This window comes from Hydra viridissima, unplaced genomic scaffold (genome assembly GCF_058129835.1).
Source record: "Hydra viridissima isolate aposymbiotic clone 2 unplaced genomic scaffold, HvirCarnegie_v1 scaffold_2, whole genome shotgun sequence".
In the NCBI taxonomy this organism is placed as follows: domain Eukaryota; kingdom Metazoa; phylum Cnidaria; class Hydrozoa; order Anthoathecata; family Hydridae; genus Hydra; species Hydra viridissima.
In genome coordinates, this window is record NW_028324301.1 from 18322547 (window position 1) to 18344495 (window position 21949).

Below are 21949 nucleotides of genomic sequence, written 5' to 3' on the forward strand. Positions count from 1 at the left end.
TTGGTTTCGGTTTTAAATTATCGGTTTTAAGGATGATCGTTGGTAAATAGATTTTAATTAAAAATTACAGCCTTTTCATAAATGAGACTTTTACATTCGGGAGATATTTTGTAACGGTCTCAACATTAAACAAGAGAGGAAAAGGGTTTGGAGGGTGTATGTAAGGGTGAGCTGGTAGGACGTTCAAAGTTATGCTCTGGCGAAGTCGGTTTTCTGGTGGGAAATTTACCTGCTCTTTCTTTTTATAATCCGATTTCATCTCCGTCGTTCTCTCAATTTGTTGTTCCAGTTGATCGGTGCTCTTATATTGGTCGGGCCTTTGCGATATAAGAACTAAAATAAAGTACAGGGTCATCTTAATCTTAAGTTTATGATTGTAAAAAGGTTTTTTCTTGTGACTGCATTAATCTCGCGAGATTTAAAATGAAATCGTAAAAATAACGGCAGTAGAAGGGCAAACTTCAAAGCTATTAAATGACTCGAAGAAAGCACCATTGTTGGAGACTGTAACGTTCATTACAGCAATTATTCAGAGTTACATATTGAAAATGATTTTTTATCTTATACAGTATTGTGAAAAAGTTAAGAACCACAAAAAAAACAAATCATAATTTATTTTTATTTTTAAATTTTTTTTTAACCGAATATATTTTTCTGGTAAAAAAAAAATAATTATAAATTTTAGAAAATAGACAAACAAAATAAAAAATAATAATAGTGATAAAAACTTTTAAACAAATGTAAAAAATGTATTTAAAGTTTTATAGGTAATTTTTATTTTAAAAAAATTGTGAAAAAGTTAAGAACTACAGAACAAAAAACGATAATTTTTACCTAATACCGGGTAATTCTACCATGAATTTTTAAGCACTCATTTATACGATTTGGCATTGAGTCTATTAAATTCTCTAAAATATGTTTGGGATTATTTCCAAGTATTGATGGTAAAATATTGCGCAACTCCTCAAGGCTCCTTGGTGCTTTCTTGGCAATCTCTTTATCAAGCCAACTCCAAAGATTTTCAATGCAATTTAGATCTGGGCTATTTGGTGGCCAAGTTAGACGCTCAATATTTTTACTTTCGAACCATTCAGAGACAATTTTAGCCCTATGACATGGTGCATTGTCTTGCTGAAAAATGAACGGAACGCTTTGCTCAAGTGCATCAATTGACGGTAACAAGTTGTTATTTAAAATATCGACATAATAAGTAGAGTTGAGTCGACCATCAAATAATTTAAACATACCGAGACCATAATATGTCATGCAGCACCATATTCCAACCGACCCGCTACCTTGTTTTGTTCTTTGAACGATACAATCGTGATTATATTTTTCTGAAGGCTGCCTGCGAATCATAATTCGGTTTTTTCGGTTATCAACCTCGATATTCATCTCATCACTGACCATTACTGTCCTCCATTTTTGTTTAGACCATTCTTTTACGCTTTGGAAAAATTCTTTTCGCTTTTTTATATGTCGTTTGGTAAGTCGCGGTTTTAGAACAGCCTTTTTCTATAACATATTGTTAGCTAATAGTTTCCTACGCACAAGTGATGCCGAGGCTTGACGTCCATTTGAAAGCTTCCATTTCCTTCTTAATTCATGCGACGGCATGGTTCGATTTTTCTTTGCCAACCTGATTAAAAGGCGATCACCATTGGGTGTCGTCAAACGCGGTCTTCCAGAACAATGGCGATCAACGTAAGATTTCGTCTCTTTGAATCTTTTGATGATTGTTAGCACCGAACTATGTGATCGCTTTATTATTCTTCCAATTTCGCGAGCGGATTTACCTTCCTGATGAAAATGCACCACTTTTACACGATCTTCATAGGTAATAGCTTTTCTGCTCATTTTTTCAAAAGGAAAGAATTTTTTTTGTTTGAAATTAAATAATTTTTTTAAAAGTATTTTAAAAAAATTAATTTTTTTCAAATGTTTTTATTGGTTCTTTGGTAGTAACTCAGGTCATTAATAGAATATTTAAAAAAAAAGGGAAAAATAAATTTAAAAAGACGTTTCCGCCGCATTTAGCACAAAAAATTCTTTGTGGTTCTTAACTTTTTCACAAAAAAAAGTATAAAAAAAATTCACACATAATATTTAATCCTTATTTTTTATAGGTTCTATTAACTAATTTTAAAAAAAAAAAATTTTTTTTCTTTTTTCTCATGCTATATTTAATGTTTGAAAAAAAAAGACTATTTTATTATCTATAGAATAAAAATTAATTAAATTTATTTGAAAAAAAATATTTTTTTTTATTTAATGGTTCTTAACTTTTTCACAATACTGTAATTAACCAATCAAAAACATAACCAATGCTGTTTCGCAAAGAAAGATTACGGCCACTAATCAGGCCTAAAAAAGTACTAAACAGAAAATATTTTTGGGGCCTGATTGATGGCCGTACACAATTGATTGATGACCGTACACAACAGTCAAGTATGAAGAAAAATAGGACATCGTTCCAATTTCTCGTATGCAGTTTTATTAACTATTCATTCTGAAATGTCTTTTTTTTCTTCATCTCCTAGCTATTGGTTTACATTGACGCAATCTAATACAAGTAAATGTGTTTTCAAAATATTTTTTACTTTACCACCCCTGTTTTTAAGTATCTGACTGAGTTATTAATGACGAAAAAAAGTGAGTTGAAGTTGGTTTACGTCTCGAGAATGTCTAAACCAGTTAACTATTTGAGAAATAAAGGAAGGAAACTGGGTCGAGAAAGTTCATCAAAGCTGTTGAAAATTCTTAAAAGTGAAAATGAAAGCACTTGGAGCTGTTGAAGAACTTTTTATTTTAAACGAAATCACGGGTTTAGGGCCACGCTAGGAAAATTAATGCATTTTTTATATTATAATCAAAATTTAACATTTAAAAAGAATAATTTCTGTATTATGTCTACAGTTAACAACTTTGTATTACTGAGATATGTTATAAGAAAGCTAAGATTAGTATGGTGTGACAGCGAACAAAACTTCTGCATTTTTGTGTTAATGTATATTAGCGTCGAGCGTTTGTATTCAAAGACTAAGATTAGTATAGTGTGCCAGCGAATAATAAAACTTTGCACTTTTGTGTTAATGTATATTAGAGCTATTAAACGTTAGTATATAAAAAAGGTAACCTCAATAGCAATTGAAACTTTGAACTGGTTTCTTCATGCCAGAATCTTGGAATATGAAAGTTGTTTATAGATAACTTAAAAATCGATACTGTTGTGTCTTTATACAAAATTATGAATGTGAACCTGTTTTGATTAACAATTTATTGTTTTGCTTCAAAAGAGTTTCATTGCATAGAAAGTGATCCTCCCACTACTCAAGCGTTAATCTCACGATAGATGATGCTGGCTTTTTATTGCTCGTCTCTTAGGATTGAAAACATTTGTGAATCCTCAAAACTTACAATCCTGGAAGTGTGATGAGCTTGATAACTACTCTAAATTTTATATAATCTTTTTTTAAAAAGACTTTGTTCATCTGAATTTGTGGTGTTTTTTTTATTTTAATGCTTTTAGGTTTTTTTTTTAGGTATTGTAGCTTTTCGGACGCCGTGTTTTTCTTTTTTTCTCGAGTCAGTTGAATTAGACTTAATGTTTATGTTTTCGCTTTTTTGTTTTAAGTTCGTTTTTTCGTTCACTGTTTTTAGAAGTTTGTTTTTGTTGTTGCTGGTATTCGTTGGCGAGGTTTTTTCGTTGTCTTCCTCAACAATTTTTCTACTTTTATTACCAATTTCAACCTTGTCGTTAATAATTTCAACATTATCATTCATAGTTTCAACTTTACCGTTTAACAACTTTGTGGAAACATTTTTGCTGCTTGTCTGAGAAACTGTATCGTTGTCAAAATCTGATAAATCCGTTGTGTTATCTAGATCGGTTATCAAGGAACTAGAAGAGTTGTCGTGTAACTGTTGAAGTATTTCCGTTTTGGTCAGCAAGGTTCGGTTGTTGCTATTTTGAAATTTTCTTCTGGAAAGTAACGGTTCTAACCCAAAATCACTCATCTGTAACCCTAGTATTTTGTAGTCATAGTTAGCTTGCTTAAGGTATTCGCCTAAATGTTCATGGTAATAGTCAGCGTAATCTCTGTTACTCAGTTCAATTTCTTGGCCGTTACTCATCCTTTGCCTAAGTGTTTGAGTGTCTTTAATGTAAACTTGTGGTGTTGCTGTCAAATGTTCTGGTTTAACAATAGGATGAAATGATAAGTGGGTGAGCTGATTTTTAGCTATCATTTGTGAATTATGTTTTGTGGACGGGTAAGAGTTTGAATCATAAAGATTGTTGGCTTGGTGAACATGACTTATAGTATTAAAACTTTTTAAAGGGCTCCCTTTTATGTTTAGTTGATTACGACGATCTCCTGCGTTAAACCAATTTTTTTTCTCACTGTACTCTCTGGACCTGCTGTCAAAATACTTGTTGTTGTGGAAGCTTTGATACCCTCTGCTGTCGATTCGACCGTACGGATAACTTTCTTCATTTTGCAAATGTCCTACATCTTCATTGAAAACATTGTCATCTTTAAAAGAATTATCTGTTGTTCGGCGCGATCCAAGAGTACTCAGTTTATCTTTGGAAGGTATTTGGTGAAATTCAATGAACTTAGGTTTAGGGTGCTGCACCGTTAAAAATGCTTCCAACTGCATTTGTTTATTATGAAACTTTCTTTCATCTCGGCCTAACAAAAATGTTAGTGATTAAAAGTTAAGTTAACTAGATTTGAAAATATTAGTAAGTTTATTTAATTGGTTAAAAATCAAAATCTCATTAAATAATTTTATAACCTTCTTTGCACACAATATTCTGTAAAACTTCAGCAAAAAAAAAAAAAAAAAACGTTGTCAAGTTTGTCGGGTCACTTTTTTGTTAGTCAACTTTTATTAGTACATAATTTTATAAAGTAATCTCCACCTTTTAAATAAACAACGAGTTTCAAATAAAATTAAATACACATTTACCTGTGTTAGAAAGATTTTCTAACAAATTATCTTTACTCTTGGTGTCAGTGAATGCTGAGTCTCTTTCCTGATAGGGATCGTTACTAAAAGCACCTTTTTGTCCTTCGTCTTCATGAAAAGAATTTAATTTTCTATAAAATTTCAAATAGTACCAAACTACAATCAGCTTACACTTTATGAACCAATTAAATTATCACATATATTAACAACGAATCGAAAAATGAAGTGTACCTATCAAAAGATGGATTTATCGTTTCTGAAACACCAATAAGCGAATTTACTGGTCCTGTAGGACTATGGGTATTGAAATCAATAAGATTAACATCACTGCTTTGGCTTATTAAAGGAGACGTAACTGGTGATAGAATGTCATCGTCTTTTTGACGTCGTTTTCCAGTCAAGCCGTCATCTCTTAACCTATCATGAACTCCGTCAGTATTCATGACTGAACTTAAGCTTGAATCAACACCTATTTGAACAACGTTATGCGGTAATGTTATTGGTGCAGGGTTTTGTGGAATAATATCAGGGCTCATCGAGTATGATGAGTCACGTTGGAACTGTAATACTGGTTCGTCTGGTGACGTCGTTGTTACGTCTAAAGAGTCGCTGCCTATAAAATACAACTCTAAATTCTAAGAGGAAAGTTTTTTTGTAGAAAAAACAAACAAACAAAAAACAAACTAACAAATAAACAAACAAAAAAAACCGTTTTACAATATCCAGCTGATTAACAAAAGTTTTTGACGATTGTTAGTAAAAGCATGAGAAAAGTAAGTTAATAAAGCTGCTTCGTTGCCTGAAGATTTTTGTGCATAAAAAGAACGAATATCTTGTAGATCTAAAAAGTTATTGGACACACAAATTTTCTTTTTAAATTTAAACTTTTATCAAATTTGTGTGAATTTGAAACGAAAAAGAATTCCGTTTTAAAAAAGCAATATTTCAAAAAACAAGCACTGCATCTCGTCAGCGCATGTTTACTGTTCAAAAGGGAAAAAAATTTTATTCAAAGCCATTGAGGTAAGCTCCTTTAGAAATGCCATGATGTCAGTTGAAGTTCTGAGCTATTTCTAACAAGTTAGCATTAATACGAGCACTCTACCTACCACTGTTTTTACATATCGCGTGTCGTTTTTCTCTGTCGGTACACTTATCGTCGTGGTAAGCACTTTTTGGCTTATCTTCGTGGTACAATTTATCAGAAGCATCGTGATATTCTTTTTCTTTGTAATCACGGTTGTGTTCATCACGATCTCGTCTTCTTTCATCATAATTATCGTCGTCATAATTTTTTGAGTGATCTCGATCATCATCATGATAATCGCGATCGTTGTCGTCATGATGGTATGAGGGATCGCTATGAAAATGTTCTTCTTCTTCTTCTTGGTTGTCATCGTATTTATATTTGTTTGCACTTCTAGGCTCATGGTATTCATGATCTTTAGAAACATATTCCTTGGGATGCTTGTCGTCTTCATGGTCATCACCTCTATCTCTTGCGTAAGGTTCATCATGAAAGTTTTCTCTATCGTCCTTTCTGTGGTATTCTTCATCGCTATCTGGGTAGTAGCGACCTTCTCTGCTGTTATAATGGGTATTTTCTCGACCATTATCATCAGCACGTTCATGGTCATCATGGTAATTGTCATCATGATGCCCGTAGTCATCTGAAATATAAAATTTAATCCTCAAAAAAGTTTATTAATATACATTTTTCTCGTGGTAATAAAAATGCGTTTAAGTAATTCAAGTAAGAAATTGTTGGAAAAATTCATTCAAATTATAGACCTCGCTTGCCAGAATTTGTTTCAAGTCTTCCTTCAAAAGGCAATCCAAACTTTGCTCTTGATGAATGGCTTTGTGTTTCATCAATTGCAGTTTCAGCATCCATTCGTAATTCTTTGGGTGAAGCATTTGACAATAAAGGGATAAGAGCTTTATCATTCATCTCAATTTCAGCTATTTGAAAAAACAAAAATACATTCCTTGCTTTTGGTTGAAAAAATACCAAAAACTTTATTAAGGGTTTAGGAGGTGCATTGCATGAACCAGGGTTTGTTTTTTTTTAATTTTACAAAATGTACGTACCTGCCACATCACTGGCACTTTTTCCTTTTAATAAAAAATTCCTGTGTCTTTCAATTGGATCGTTATCTCTTTTTACGCCGACAACATCGACAGGATCAAGACGAACAAGTTTTTCCTTTTTGGGTTTTGTTTTCGATTTCTTAACTGTGTAAGTGTGCACAGAGTTTTGTATCGAAAAATTGGCATTGCGAAATGCATCACTCAATATGCCACGTTGTTGAATTAAATTTTTTTGTGGATAATTTGTTTTGGATTTGAGAATTGCGTAACTATGCACAGAATTTTCTATTGTGAGGTTTGTGTTGTAAGGGACATTTGAGAGTAAACCTCTTCGTTGTGCAGCCTTATTTTCAATTAAATGGCTCGTGATGTCTTTATTTCCAAAAACTTTTGAAGTTTCAACCGCGTTATTAAATTTAGTTAAGAACTCATTTTTGGTTGCATCTGAATAATGATCCAGAAGATTACTTTGAGGAGCTTTTTGATCAGCGTTTTCCGCATCATCTTCATTATCTCCACTTTCTTCAACGGAATCTCCTAGACCACTCTCAATATCATCTTTGTATTTACTTACATTAAAATTTTGTTTAGTTTTCTCTCCAGCGGTTTTTTTTAATACAGTTTTATCCAGAGTCGTATGGCTTTGAGCGATCCGCCCGACACTTGTTTGTTTATGAGAATTTAGATGGTCTTGTAAATGTTGATTGCTATGTGAACCACTGGCAGAACGTGTTTGTAACACTGGGAAAGGTTTTATTGAAAGCTTTTTAAAACTTTTGAATTTATGAAGATCAAAAGATTTCATTTTTCTTGCTTTTATAGCACCATTTCCTTTGACGTGTGAAAAACATTCCAGAAGGACAACTAAGTTGAAAAAAAAAAAATTAAAAATGGACGTGAAACACTCTGTAAAACAACTAGATTAACATCGTCAACGGCGTCAACTGCGTCAGCTTCGCTAAAATTAGCTATATTAACCAGAATCTTCAAACATTTAAGGCTGCAAACAATTTTGTATAAATATTATATATATTTATTCAGCACAAGGGGAAATATTTTAAAATTTTACATCTCAAATCACATTTTACATACCTGTTATGCACAGCAAAAAACAAATGGAATTCATTTTTTTTTTTTTTTACTTTTTAAAATTTTATCTCTAAATCCTATCATCAATTTCTCTGTTCATTTTTTTGCATTTTTATGAAATCGAAAAACGTCTTGCTTAATTGTCTTTTCACCGTAAATGTTGAACCTCCGCCATGTTCAACTCACCTTCTCAACGCATGATTGAGCAACAAAAACGTTAATAGCTCGAACAGATCAAAATGAAGTTGTGCCGGTCGTTTATATGAATGCTTGACCATACCTCTGTTCTAAACCGCTTTTTACTTGAACAAAAATTGCAACCAATAGTTCAAATAACCTGTTGTTTATTTATATTCATACGAAAATTTAAGAGAATGAAAAGCATTTACACTTAAATTTCTCCCAAGCGATTTATCATTTTCAATGAAAATTATTTTTAAAGTTTTCAGAAAACGTTTTTTAGTTTTTCATCAAGATTAATCCGTAGTTTTAAGAAGTTTTTAGACTTTCAACTTTGTAATTTAAAATCTTTTTGATTAAAGTCCAAAAAGGTATTATTCGCTTAATCTTAAAGTACCACACTGTAATTTCAGTTAAAACGTGTTTGCTGTAACTATACGTTTACATGATCCATCTAAAATTTGGTTTTAACTCAGCAGAAAAACGAGACAAAAATAGAAAAAAATAAAAAGGAAAGGAGAAGTAATCCAAGTTCTTGTAAGAATTTTTAAACAACATGTTTATTTCTTTGACTCGGAGAACATTCCTTTCATTGTAAGCTTTTAAAATCGAAAAGGTATGCTCCCTTTTTTTCTTTAAAAAAAAAGACGAAACCAAGCCAAGAAATATTATCTGTTTTTAAGCTGAGATTTAATTGTTAAAAAATTCGGAGTGTTTTCTATTTACATTTCACAATAATTGTTGGTGCTTTTTTTTTTTTTTTTTTTAACAATATATAGCAGACTAAATGAAAATGGACCCAGGATAGGATGGAAGTTCAAAATAGAAGTGACACGGAGCAGAAAAGAATTTTTGTGTTTTCAAACCTTTAAAATTTTCGCATTTTAAGTTATATGAATATTCCTAATGACTTTTTTTTTGCGTAGATCTTTAGACCTTGCGTAAATACATTATTTCAACTTTTGTGCTGTTATTTCAATTTTACTATTCTTTCATTTAACTCAATTTGCCAATTGCCGAGTTTTAATAAAAAAAAAACGTAAATTCAAGATTGCATCCACTAACCAGAATTTTCACAAACATAAGAATATCACAGTAGAAATGGGAAACATTGCGAAAAATCATTTAAAAATTCATTAATACTTTCAAACAAAACTGAAAGTAAACCATCAAAACTACTTTATACAACATCACTCCAAGTCGAATATAAGTTGATTGTCTAAAGAAATCTCTTTCTTATCGGTTTTAGGGTTGGGCCTTATATTTTCAATGTGCAAATTTTTTATTCTGCTCTTCTTTTTCTTTTTACTTTTTTTGTGAATTCCGTCAGCTTCAGCTTCATCTTCCGATCGACTCTCGGAGCTATTGCGTGCGCGCGACTTCTCTGCTTTCTTAGATTTTTTGCTTTGTTTTTTGTTTTCGTTTGCTGGAAAAGACACAGTTGCACTGGTAACTAAATCGTTGGGTTTTGTTTGATTTGTGTCGCGCTGCTTATCGAGTTTAAGTTTTTTTTTCCACTGACGTTTTGACAACTTATCAAACTCGAACACGATCGGTTCTTCTGAGAACGTTACTGATTTATACCTTCGCCTTTTGAAGACATCGTCTTGAGAGCTTAGCAAGAGGTCGTCTGACATTGTAATCGCTCGCGTCCGATTGTTTGATAACTTTACAGAGTCATATTCAGTATCATCGCTTTTAGAGCGCTTCAATATCGATTTCAACAAAGCTTTTCTTTGAAGAGCTTCTTCGTCTGCTGAATAATCGTCCAATTGACGTTTGTGAGAATTCTTCGTACAAAGCTGATAAGGGGAACACGGGGAAGAACTTGGTGAGTCTATAACATCATCTTGAAGATCCATGAGGTTGATGGTGAGATCGTCACTGTCACCAGTCTCAGAATAATCTGATGCTAAAAGGGGAATAAATTGAAAATGTAAGATGTAAAAAACTCACATTCAGTGGCGTAGCGAAGGGGATGGGACAACGGGTTTCTCATGACCCAGGTGCCACTCGCAAGGGGCGCGGAACGGTCCTTAAGACAAACAAGATTTTCCGAAAAATTTCTAAAAATATATTATGAACATGTCGCTTGAAATTTACAATAAAGTTCTCCTTTTTTTATAAAAGCATACATCATTACATGCATCTCGTAGCGGGGGGCGGGTGGGAGCCAGTTATGCTAGCTACGCCACTGCTCGCATTGTAACACTTTACGCTTTTGTTTTTAGGCGAAGTCGTTTAAAACTAAAACTAAACTGAACTATGGCTAACCTGAACGAGATTTGAAGTCTTTCTTTGTTGTCTTTACTGGTATAGATAGGCTATCAGAGTTGACAAATACCTTAAAAAAATAGTCTTAAGAATTAGTTTAACTTACTAAAAACTTGTTTAAATTTTACTTAAAAATATCAATGATTACAACTGTAAATCTGGAGTTGAAGATTTTTCGAGAGATTTCTTAAAGAAGAAATTCTGACAAAAATTCGTAAACAAATTTTAAAGCTTTAAGCATCAAAAAACTGTTTTAAATTTCTTTAAAATTTAAAATTATTTCTCCAAAGAAAGAAATACTTCATGAACTCAACTCAATTGGGATTTCAGAATTCATTTGGGCTAATCGCAAAGTTATCTGGATTGTTCAATCTACAAGATATTTAATAAAAAAAAAAACAGAGGAACATCTTATATCATAAAAAGGTTCACATATTTATCAATAGCTTCATAAAAAGTTTAAGCGTTTAAACTGTTACCGAGGACTCTCTCCCTAATATAAATTCGGCAGAATTTATACGTACATACGTACACACGTACTTAAAATTCGGCAGAATTTATACGTACATACGTACTTAAAACCAAAGAAGATCTTCATATTGGGGTGGGAAAAACAATATTTAAATAAAATATTTTCAATTATTAAATGGTCTCTCTTTAAGTTTACTAACTTTTGTCTCTCACTTAAAAATACAACCTCTCACCCACTAATACTATCTCTCACTCACAAATTAATACTTTCTTACTCACACAATGTTATCTTGTCTTTACTATCACAATTAATGCAACTCATTATTTACTGTTATTTACCATTATATGTGTATGTAGCAGTAGTTTTACTTTGCAAGTTTATCTTGAAAATAGCCAGTAACTGGTCAAATCATGTTGTTGATTTTGCAAATCTTGCAATATGTGTTGAACAGGTGACTTAATATTTATTAACATTTATTTAGTAACCATTGACATTCCTTATAAATTCTGTAAGATAATTTAAAAAGATAAAAGTAGATTTTTTTACCTCATCTAGGGCCTTCTCAGTATCATTATCATCTGAAGCCATCTCTTTACCATTAACAACTGGAGCCATTTCATTATCATCGATATCATCATCAAAAAGATCAACATCATCAGGAACTATGTCCTGGCCTAATAGCAATAATTCCAAACGGTTTTCTAACTGTTCCAGTGAACTCTTTTCTAATTGCTGAAAACAACTCTTTCCATTGAATTTATTTGAGTTTAAAGCATTCTTAAAAATAAATTTAACATTTATGATGCAATATAAGATATTTACTATAGGGATATTTTTCAATTATTTTAAAAGCAATAAAGTTGAAATAAATTAGACTAAATAGAATAAGGCTAAATAAAAATAAAAATGCTCTAAAAATTCATCACTATTATAAATCAACATTTAATCAACTTCAATAAAGAAATATAAAAAAGTGAATTAGGCCACATATATTTATCATTTAAAGTTAGGTAGGAGGATGACAAATGAGCTAATTGATCTAATATAGCATGAAATGTTAAACCTTTAAAATAAGGTTGCGTGAAATACTCATGCTAGTGAAAGATTGTTCTATGTAGATCTAAAATTCAGAGAGATATGGAATATCACATACAGATTATCACATATAGATTATCGCGTAGAGATTATGGAATACAGAACCATTCTGCAAATATCGCTCTAAATGTTAAGTCATTGTTGCATTTATTTTTTTCATTTTCAAGACAATAAAATATACTTTTTCTTAGACCAGTTGAAATCTTTAATGGTAAAAAATCATTAAACTCAAATATGCTTCAATATTATAAAATGGAAAACATTTCTGTTCATAAGAACATTTTTTGCCAAATGTTGTTTCCTTTGTTTAACAGAATTTCCAGGTTTTTTTTTTATTTTAGGAAATAAACTTTATTGAAATAAATTTGTTCACAAAATTTTCTTCCATTACTTTGTAAGTTTTTACTTGATTTCAATTACAGAATTTTTGTTACAGCTTTTTTTTTTTTGTTACAGTCTCATTAGACCAGAGTTAATGGAAAGATCTGATTTTAAACTTGAAACCTATTTTCTTTCACTTTTTTTTCTGGATAAACTTTTATTGCATCTAAAAGAAAGCTTTAACACAAGACCATTGTAAATGCTAAAAGAAATGATGGCTATGGTTAATATACAAAAAAATATTACAGAAATTTGAAAGATGGATGAATATCAAAAAGCTTGATTTGTACTTTTTAAATATCAAGAGAAATATCAAAAAATCATTATTGAGCCATAATCTGAAACTCCTAATTTTAATGCTGCACATTATTCTATAAACACAATGACTTACTGGTTTATTTAAGTTAGTGAGTGTACCAGCAATATTTTCAGACAAAAAAACTTCCATCTAAACCAACAAAATTCAACTTTTTATTTTTACACTTAACATACAAAAAAAATTTAATTATTTTCTCCACATTATAAAAAAAATTTTAATTATTTTCTCCACATTATAAAAAAAAATTTTTTTTATTACATTATAAAACCTATTCTTCATAAATTAACATATTGAGAATTGATTGTTAAAAAGGGGAATGCACTTCAATAGTAATAAAAACAACAGCAGTAATAATAATTAACAACAGCAACAACAGCAACAACAATGACAATGAATAAAAGGACCCAAAATGATGTTATAATTTTGGTGCCTGTTTCTTACATAGAATCAACAACTTTAATCCAACATCTTTTCAACTCAACATATTTCCAACCCAACATATTTTCAACCCATTTTATTTTCAACCCATCTTATTTTCAACCCATCTTATTTTCAACCCATCTTATTTTCAACTCAACATACTTTCAACCCAACATATTTGCTATGCTTTCAATAAATTTTTCTACTAAGGTAAATATTTTTTACTACTTGGGTTGTAGTTTTTTATTTTTAGCATTTGAAAATACAAATTATTACTTTTAGCTTGTTTTCTGATGGTCCTATGAAAATTCTGTCCCACAAACCAATCGATTTAACTGCTTTACGTAAACACAATTGTAATCCTGCTGGAGAAATATCAAAGCCACATTCATCCTTGTCAAATAAATCTTTATCTTCAGACTGAATAACCATACTCCAATCTAATGAATTGCCCTCATCTGGATTTTGAGGAAAGCTTACACAAGCCTGCAAAATAAAAGTATTGAAATAAACCCCCCCAAAAAATTAAAAAAATAGCAAGAAAGGAAGAATACAGAAAGATGTCAATAAAACAAATATTTTACAAAAGATAATTTATTATAATGTCTTTAAAAATTACATTTAAAGTTAAATTATAGAAATAAAAAACTTTACTAAGATATTCTCAATATAAAAACTCATACCTTATGTTCAGTGAAACCTATAGATAGATTTTCTACTTTGATGTCTTCCAAACTGATGGCTATCACAACTGTTTCTAATGTCTGATAGTAACAATGTGGAGGCAAAAGAGAACATTCTTGTAAATCTAAACGATAAAAAAAATCCATGAAAAAATAGCTTAACATTTTCTTATCTGAAAGATACTTTTTCACTTTACTAAAAACACAAAATTTTGTAGAAAATCATTTCTGTTAGAAACAATATAAGATTACAATTAATCCAAAAAAAAAAGTGACAACTTACATATTGAGATAAAAAAATAAAAAAATCGGAGATGTATGTTAAGGGTTTAAATTTTAGGTAAAAACAAGTTTATACTTTGAAGTCAATACTTTTGTAAGAAGCATAACTATTTATTAGCTAAAATTTTTTTAAATTCTTACTGTCTATTGTAGATAAATCAAATTTAAGATCTTCTGAATCCTCATTCATAATTTTGAGGTGTGCAGTTTGAAGTACTTCTTCACCACTATTAGCATCATCCTTCTTTGCTTCTTGGGAATTCAAAAAACATTCATTTAATTTCGTTTCATCATTCAGATTAGTTTGATTTTCTTCAGTAATTTCAGTAACAAATGATCTATTGGCATTTAAATCTATAAGAGAATTTGGCTCAGGGATTACAGACAAAGTCACAACAAGATTGCGCTTGGCTTTATCAAATTGTGCATGACCTATATTTTCATCTATTTTGTAAGGAAGAGTAATCTAAATGTTAAGGATGAAATTTAAAGATTGAAATTTATTTTAGAGTTTAAACAATTCAATAATAAATTGCTATTTATTATGTAAATTACATATTTTTCTAATATAAGAACATCCTGTGGTCAGTGAGTCACAATTTTTTGAAGGACAAATTTGATGACCAGCCAGATGGTGACAAAAATTCCAGTATCATTTTAAAAAGATTAACAAAATCAGATAGTGTTTGAGAAACAGAATGCAAGATTATTCTTTACTGATTTAAAAACTTTGATTACACCTAGCAGGTGATTGTTTTTTTTACACGATATAAAAGAAAATGTAAAAATTATAGTATTTAATAATAATAATAATTCAAAAAAAGATTTCAGAAATCTGATATGAAAGATACATCCAAATGGTACAACGGATTGATGGAATTTAACACAAGTTGTTTCTCAAAAATATCTAAATCAATGCCAGATGCTGTTTCCTGTAAATAAAAATGGCATTAAAGATTCAAAAGTATATATATATATTAAAAAATTAAAAATAATCAATTAATTTTTTACTGAGAAAATATAAATCAGTCACAGAATAATTATATATTTATTATTGGGAATGTAAAATTTTACAGCTAGAGGGAGATATATTTCCACAACCAGTTCTTTTGGGTACCCAGTTTTATGTATGCTAAAAAAATATAACTAAAAAAATTTTTATAACATTAAAAAAAAAAAAAGATTATTTTAACTTTTGAGATCAAATGTTATACTTTTTAAGACCACAAAAAGTAAATCAACTTGCGTTGTATTAGTGAAATCTTGTATATCAAAGTAGCCTCGGTGGATTATATTATACTTTGGAGTAATAGGTAATTCAGCATTACTCTTAGCAGAATGATTAATTCCATTTAACTTTGCTTCAGAACCTTTTGTAACATTTTCTGAATGGTTCTTATCCATAATGCATGTTGGATCTATGTTTGACATATTTTCATCGTTTGGTTTATTTTCATCATTTGGTTTATTTTCATCCTAAAAATAAAATTATCGAACATATAATTCTTTTATCTATTTCAATAATTAAAAAAGAAAAATATATTTACCTGTTTGAAAGTGGCAGAGCGAAGAATAGAAGGTTGAGGAGTGCCTTTGTACTTCATTTTTGGAAATCTTTTATCTGCAAACAAATTAAAAAACATTTTTAAAAAGTTTTTAAAAAACTACAAACTTTACAAAAAAAGTATATATTTTACAGATTACAATTATTATTATCATTACTTCAACTGGGGATATTTATTGCTTAATAAATAACAATACTAATTAACAAAATTAACAAAGTGTGGATAGCAGCTTTGTTACCAATAATTATAAATCTACGGGTGTATTTAAAAAGAGCTAATTTAAATTAAAATAAAAGACATTGAAAAATGTATTGAAAATCTTAGCAGATTGCAGGGTAAATCAATCCAATTATTTTTTTAATTTTCAAACACAAAAACCAAAAGAAATTAGCATAAAAAATTGTTTTACAAAAATATGCATATTTGTTAAACAATTTTTATAGCATGTATTAATCTGTTAATAGCTCAAAGCAAATCTGCAAAAAGAAAAATAGAATTGATTCAAAATTATTGTATGCTGTAATAACAGCTGAATTTAAGTAGTAGTGTGCGCTCGTGTGTGTGATTGTGTGTGTGTATACACAACATATACAGGTTATACAGGGTGGGCCAACTTTTGTATTGTTTTTTTTAAATGAAAGTACAATTTATTTCATTTTTAAAAATCTTACTGTAGGAAATGCCTTGCAGCAATATTCTAGAGATGCTCAATTGAGTATCCCTAGAACATTAATACATCAATGAGTAGATACAAATGGATAATCATTGACACTTACAGCCTTCAAAACTTATTCATTACAACCAGATTAATTAACATTTATTTGCAACACATCACATACTGCACTCTCCTCAAACCAGGCTATTTCTTGGGAGCAGTGGGAGCTGTGACAATATTAAAATTTTGACGGTTTTTTTTTGTGTTGTAAAAATAGATTGTTTAGATTAAAAAAAAAATTTATCAATTTTGACACATTCTTGAATTGAGTATAAAGTTTTATAACCTTTATAATCTACACAAATATATATATATATATATATATATATATATATATATATATATATATATATATATATATATATATATATATATATATAAACTTTTAAAAATACAAAAGTTATATGCATTTTAAATTAGTCAGTCCTAGTTGGTCCACCATGGAAAAATTCATGTAAAGAAAACCTAAAAAGGACAGTATAAAAAGATTATTATCAAAATAAAACACTCACTCTTTCTATCAAAACTAACTCCAGCATGTTTCTCTATAGCATCAAAAGAAGTGTCAATTAACATAGAGCGAAACGAGTTGTCCTACAAACAAACAACATTGTTTATGAGAATGAGAAAAAGTATTGTTCTTAATTTTTTATGCCTGTTTATATTTTTTATCCCTGTAAGTGTTAAGTGGAAGAGATTTCTCAAAATCAAACTAATAATGAAGAAAAAACAATTACCAGTTACACTGTAAAACAATACTTTTTCTTTTTACTGATATTTTGTAATAAAAACATTGAATAGCAGTATTAAGCTTATATCTAGTAGTTCCACTGGAGTGATGAACTAGTTTGGGTTTCAATAAACATTTTCAGTAACTTGACTTGTTGACAAAAAAAAACTGTTTTGTATTGTCACACTGTACTATACATTGAACCCAGAAATAAAAATGATTTCTACAAAAATGTGGTTTGTAAATTATTTAAAAGTACTAACTCCATTTTTATTTTAATGTCTTTAACCCAATAAAATTTTTTTAAAGCAATGAATTCAAAAACAACAACACTCGATTTTAGCTTAATGAAGAAGAATCAGATATGAAAAAAAAAAACAACTTACAATTTAAAAATGTAATGCAAATATGTTGATTTATAATCTTTCTAATAGTATTAATAAAAAACATTATGAAAAATTTACCTGAAGTGCTCTTTCATAAGATTTTGGATTGAAACACACATCATAGACAATGCATAGTTTTCCAGCTAACAAGATAATAAGTAAAAAGAAAATAAATTCTCTTAAACTAATGTTTAAAAAATTACACAGGTTAAAAAACAATTTTTTTTTCAAGTTGTCAATAAAACTAAAACTTTTGCTGGATAACTTCTTTACTAGCTGAAGATTTTTTTTTAAAAAACAGTACATTTTTACTAAAAAATGTAAAGATGCAGACACATCCAAAATATCCAAAAGCATCCAAACTCTAAAGATTTAAAGGAATTTTTATTTCACTCGGCCTTAGCTTACGATACATTTCTCTGAACAATTTAAGCGTAAATAAAAAACAGAATACTTTTATCTAAGGTTACATTTTTAAACTAGAAAAAAAAAAATTTAAAAATAGTGAAATATTCAACAATGTGATCATTTTAAGGTTCTATCAAATCCTAATATTCGCCTTTCATAATTTTGTTAAAGCATTAAAAGCATGGATACATGATGAAGCCTGACTGAATATAAATTCAGAACAAAATTTAACTTTACAGTCATTTTTGAGTAAATTTCTACTTTAGATGAAAGTATCGTCACTTAGAGTAACTGAAGAAACATCTTTTTTCTGAGAAACTTTTATCAGCAGAAAAGCTTTTAATTTTTTTTTAATATGAGTTACTACAAAATTTAATTTAAAAATATGAGTCAAAGAAAATATTAAAGAAAATAACTATACAAGAAAATGTTGTAAAGTAAACTGAGGTAAGAAATAACAGTTCAGCTTCAAATTCAGTTATTTCTAAAAAGAAAAAATATTTTTTGGTCTTTTTTATTTTTATTTTATGGAGAAATATTTTCAAATATAGAAATGAAAAAAAAATGTCAAAAAAAATAATTTGAAAATAAAAAAAAAAATTGATTTTTATGAATCACAAAACTGTTTACTTTTCCTGTAGTTGGGAGAAAAAAAACTAAACTTTGATAACAATTAAAATATTTAGAAAATCATGCTAAATTAATTAAAAATAAAATGAAAGCTATTCTTATCAGAAATTAAATATACAAAAAAAAAACTATTAGTTAATTAAATTAGTTTTTTCATGGTCAGAAGCAGGTCCACTGCATTTTTTCATACAAAAAAAAAAACTTTTCATCAATTTTTTTATTTTTTGGATAAAAAATGATTGACAAACCCAAGACTTGCAACTAGAAGCTTCACATTGGCATTTTTTGATTTCTCTGTCTTGTCTTTTTACCACTTTTTTGTCTAATTACCATGCTGTTGGTATGAAATAGAAACTCAACAAAAAAACTTTATCATATTTTAAACACGTGAGCTGTGCTTAACTTGAAAGAATTCTCCTTTTTATCTAGATCATAAACTTTTTTCAAAAACTCTTTCTACTTGTTATCATTGTGATCATAAACTTTTTTCAACCTATTAACAAAGCACAACTATTCTAATAAGTTTAAACCTTTATCGCAATCCTCTCGACATGGTACAAGGCTGTGTGGCAGTTTCACATGTAAACCAGATAAACCATTTTGAATTCCTTTTTCTGTAGAGTACTCACCAACTTCTGGGCTAGTACAAATGTTTATGAAAGTCTTTACCTTATCTTTTAGACGAGTAGTTTTCACAACAAACCCAGACTATAAACAATCAATTAACATAAATTATTTCATCAAGTACTTTTAAATTTACAATAAATTAAATTAACAATTATTGTGCTTGTAATAAATTGAGGTACCTAAGATAAATCTTTAAGCAATTACATTCCTTGTTGCCTCAGACAACGCATATGTTATGAATAATATGACAGTATACTTGTCATTAGCGTGCCACAAAAAGAGTCAAGAGCAGTTTCAAATCAATTATCCTTAACAACAAAGGAGCTGAAGAATCATGCATATTATGTGAAAACAGAGTTTTGATTAGAAAGTAATTATATTTTTTTGACACTGTTATTGATTGCATATCCTAATAGCACACCTTATTAACATGCAATATAACTTGTTCTGTATTTCAAAGTCTTTTCACACTAAAACAACAAATATTATAAATCTAAAATCAATTACATTGTGCTTTCAATTTTGCACTTGAAATGTATGATATTAAAACTTTGTCAGATAAGGCAGCCAAAAATTTGGAGAAATAATCTTTTTTTTTCTAAATTATTTTTAATGTAAATAAAATATTGGAATTATGAATCATCTTTTTAGCAATTGTATAACTAATGTAATTCCATCATTTGAATTGTGGCTTGGACTTTAGATTAATTTTGTAAGAACGACTTTTTTAACAAACATAATTTGAGCATGGTAACTGTGAAGTTTTTTTAGAAGTTTTTGTCACTAACATAAATCATAAAAGCAGAAGTTGTTAAGACAATCTTGTTGTCTTCTAACATAATAGTATAGAATGTAATTCTAACATAAAAAGAATAGAACATGTCACCTGTGGTTTTAATAGTTTTACTTCTTCGCCTCTTTGTCGTTCCATTGCAATAATTTCTTCTTCGTATTTCTAGAAAATGTTGACCAGGGAATTTATCTCAAATCAAAAGAAAAAGTTCACAATCAAGTTAAAATATTTAAGAATAAAAAAACTCTTACCTTTTTATTGGCTGGATCAGAAATTTCATTAGCATACTCAATTAGCAAATCACGAAATGCCTTGTCTTTCATTGCTACTTTTATCTTCTCCATTTCCTTAATGTTTTAAGAAATATCAATTTTTAATGAGATTTTTAAAAAGTATTGAACTGAATTCACAAGATAAAACAATAAAATAGCAATAGGAATTTTTTAAAAAAGCTATTATTGATTTATCAGTGTAAGAAAATATTTACATATATTAATTTTTTTGTTTAAATATAATTACAATTAACAATATAATATATGATAGTACAATAGCAATTTTAGTAGAACTAAGTGCCAAAATGTCTAAACAACATGTAAAATGTCTAAATAACATGTAAAATGTATGAAATAAAAGATAAATTAAACTTAAAAAAAAGAAAAAAAAAATTTATTACTTTCCCTTTTGTTAAGTAATTTTTACCTCAGAAGATATTTGAAACTCTTTATTGTTTGCATCCATCTTGATGATGTATGATATTTAATTGCTCTAGTTTTTCAAAGACATATAATAAACTTGAATCTTTTAAATGGATTTTTTCTACACTGCTATACTGCAGTCTTTTCACTTAATATTGCTTTTGATTCTCATCACTAAAATTTTCCTGAAAAGATACAAGTTTTTCTAAAACAGAAATATTTGAAATTTAATTACAGTTGGTAAAAACTTTATTGTATTAGGATTTGCCTGATTTGCTGAATTACCAAGTAGTTGTTTAAAATGGTGCACTATCATTTACTATAAAATGGTACACTATCATTTACTATAAAAGACAAAAGTGATAACAACCAATCTCAATCTGCCATTTCAAATAGTGGTGTACTGTTGTTGAGTTAAAAACTTTTAAAGTACTTGTTATGGTTTGAAAAAAAAAAAGAAATTAATTTTGAAGATTAAAATGTTTTTGAACTGAAAACTTTTAACTGATTTATATTTTTTTTATTTATCAAAAAGCAAACTGCTTAAAGATATGTTAATAAAAAGCAAACTGCTCAAAGAGATGTTAATAAAAAGCAAACTGCTTAAAGTTAATAAAAAGAATCCAGTTAAGAGAACTTAATATAAATCAAATTCTAAAAATAAGGACATTCTAAAAATAACATTTTAGTCACTTTTATAAATAATTTAACATACAATAATATCAAAATCATATAAAAACTAATTCAATAATAAATTAAAACCATAAAAATTGAAAATTTAACTTAAATCATAAACATTACAAATTTTAGAGTGATTTAAAAAAATATTAATATCACTGTCTAAAAAAAATTCTAACTAAGATGATAAGCTAAGTGTAAGTTTTACTTAAATGTAAATATTCTATAAAATCTTTTGTAAGCATAAAATGTTGCGTTACCAAATCTCTGATATCACAATAGCATGTTTCAAAAAATGTTGACCAGCAAGACAAAGATTCTTGTCAAGAATGGTTCATCGAAAATCATTTATTATCATAATTATAATGTTTGGAACCAGTTAAAAACTGGTTAACTTTGTTTACTAAAACAAACCATTCACCTTTATTAAGTGAATTAAAAAATACTCACCCTAAATAGATG

General features: G+C 28.9%; 2 protein-coding genes across 11 annotated transcripts; both read right to left on the minus strand.

Annotated features, from left to right (window-relative positions):
• Nucleotides 1–8401, minus strand: LOC149892293 (uncharacterized). 3 transcript variants are annotated; one of them, XM_090079379.1, is made up of 7 exons: nucleotides 8158–8401; nucleotides 7066–7929; nucleotides 6766–6936; nucleotides 6084–6644; nucleotides 5206–5587; nucleotides 4975–5105; nucleotides 1–333 (listed from the first exon to the last, which is right to left on the minus strand). In XM_090079379.1, exons 1-7 carry the CDS (start codon nucleotides 8189–8191, stop codon nucleotides 65–67), a joined length of 2412 nt encoding a protein of 803 aa, XP_089935505.1. In that variant the 5' UTR covers nucleotides 8192–8401; the 3' UTR covers nucleotides 1–64. The 3 variants fall into 3 exon arrangements, 2 of the variants coding, with proteins under 2 accessions (XP_089935505.1, XP_089935504.1); XR_016449967.1 differs by lacking the exon at nucleotides 1–333 and adding an exon at nucleotides 2826–4694 and having other exon boundaries at nucleotides 4975–5082; XM_090079378.1 differs by lacking the exon at nucleotides 1–333 and adding an exon at nucleotides 2826–4694.
• Nucleotides 8402–9378: 977 nt separating this feature from the next.
• On the minus strand, nucleotides 9379–21846 carry LOC145190451 (protein kintoun-like). Of its 8 annotated transcripts, none has more exons than XR_016449771.1 (17): nucleotides 20814–21846; nucleotides 20366–20461; nucleotides 20208–20276; nucleotides 19225–19402; nucleotides 17735–17799; nucleotides 17053–17134; nucleotides 15808–15881; nucleotides 15507–15736; nucleotides 15335–15392; nucleotides 15112–15192; nucleotides 14402–14726; nucleotides 13979–14103; nucleotides 13572–13781; nucleotides 12948–13004; nucleotides 11627–11857; nucleotides 10609–10980; nucleotides 9379–10246 (listed from the first exon to the last, which is right to left on the minus strand). XR_016449771.1 is itself a non-coding variant. In XM_090078543.1 (17 exons), exons 1-17 carry the CDS (start codon nucleotides 20850–20852, stop codon nucleotides 9525–9527), a joined length of 2667 nt encoding a protein of 888 aa, XP_089934669.1. In that variant the 5' UTR covers nucleotides 20853–21846; the 3' UTR covers nucleotides 9379–9524. The 8 variants fall into 8 exon arrangements, 7 of the variants coding, with proteins under 7 accessions (XP_089934669.1, XP_089934667.1, XP_089934668.1 ...); XM_090078543.1 differs by having other exon boundaries at nucleotides 10609–10678; nucleotides 11627–11812; XM_090078541.1 differs by having other exon boundaries at nucleotides 10609–10678.
• Nucleotides 21847–21949: the final 103 nt, after the last annotated feature.

Bases quoted from the DNA above. Each gene is read 5' to 3' on its own strand.
- LOC149892293 (XM_090079378.1), bottom strand. From the start codon at position 8,191: ATGAATTCCATTTGTTTTTTGCTGTGCATAACAG. The intron at 6,937-7,065 runs GTACGTACATTT...TTTTTCAAATAG, and splicing joins AAGTGCCAGTGATGTGGCAG to CTGAAATTGAGATGAATGAT. The intron at 6,645-6,765 runs GTCTATAATTTG...TTTATATTTCAG, and splicing joins AACAAATTCTGGCAAGCGAG to ATGACTACGGGCATCATGAT.
- LOC145190451 (XM_090078541.1), bottom strand. From the start codon at position 20,852: ATGGATGCAAACAATAAAGAGTTTCAAATATCTTCTGAG. The intron at 19,403-20,207 runs GTGACATGTTCT...GATTGTTTATAG, and splicing joins TAAAACTATTAAAACCACAG to TCTGGGTTTGTTGTGAAAAC. The intron at 17,800-19,224 runs GTTTAAACTTAT...TTATCTTGTTAG, and splicing joins TCGAGAGGATTGCGATAAAG to CTGGAAAACTATGCATTGTC.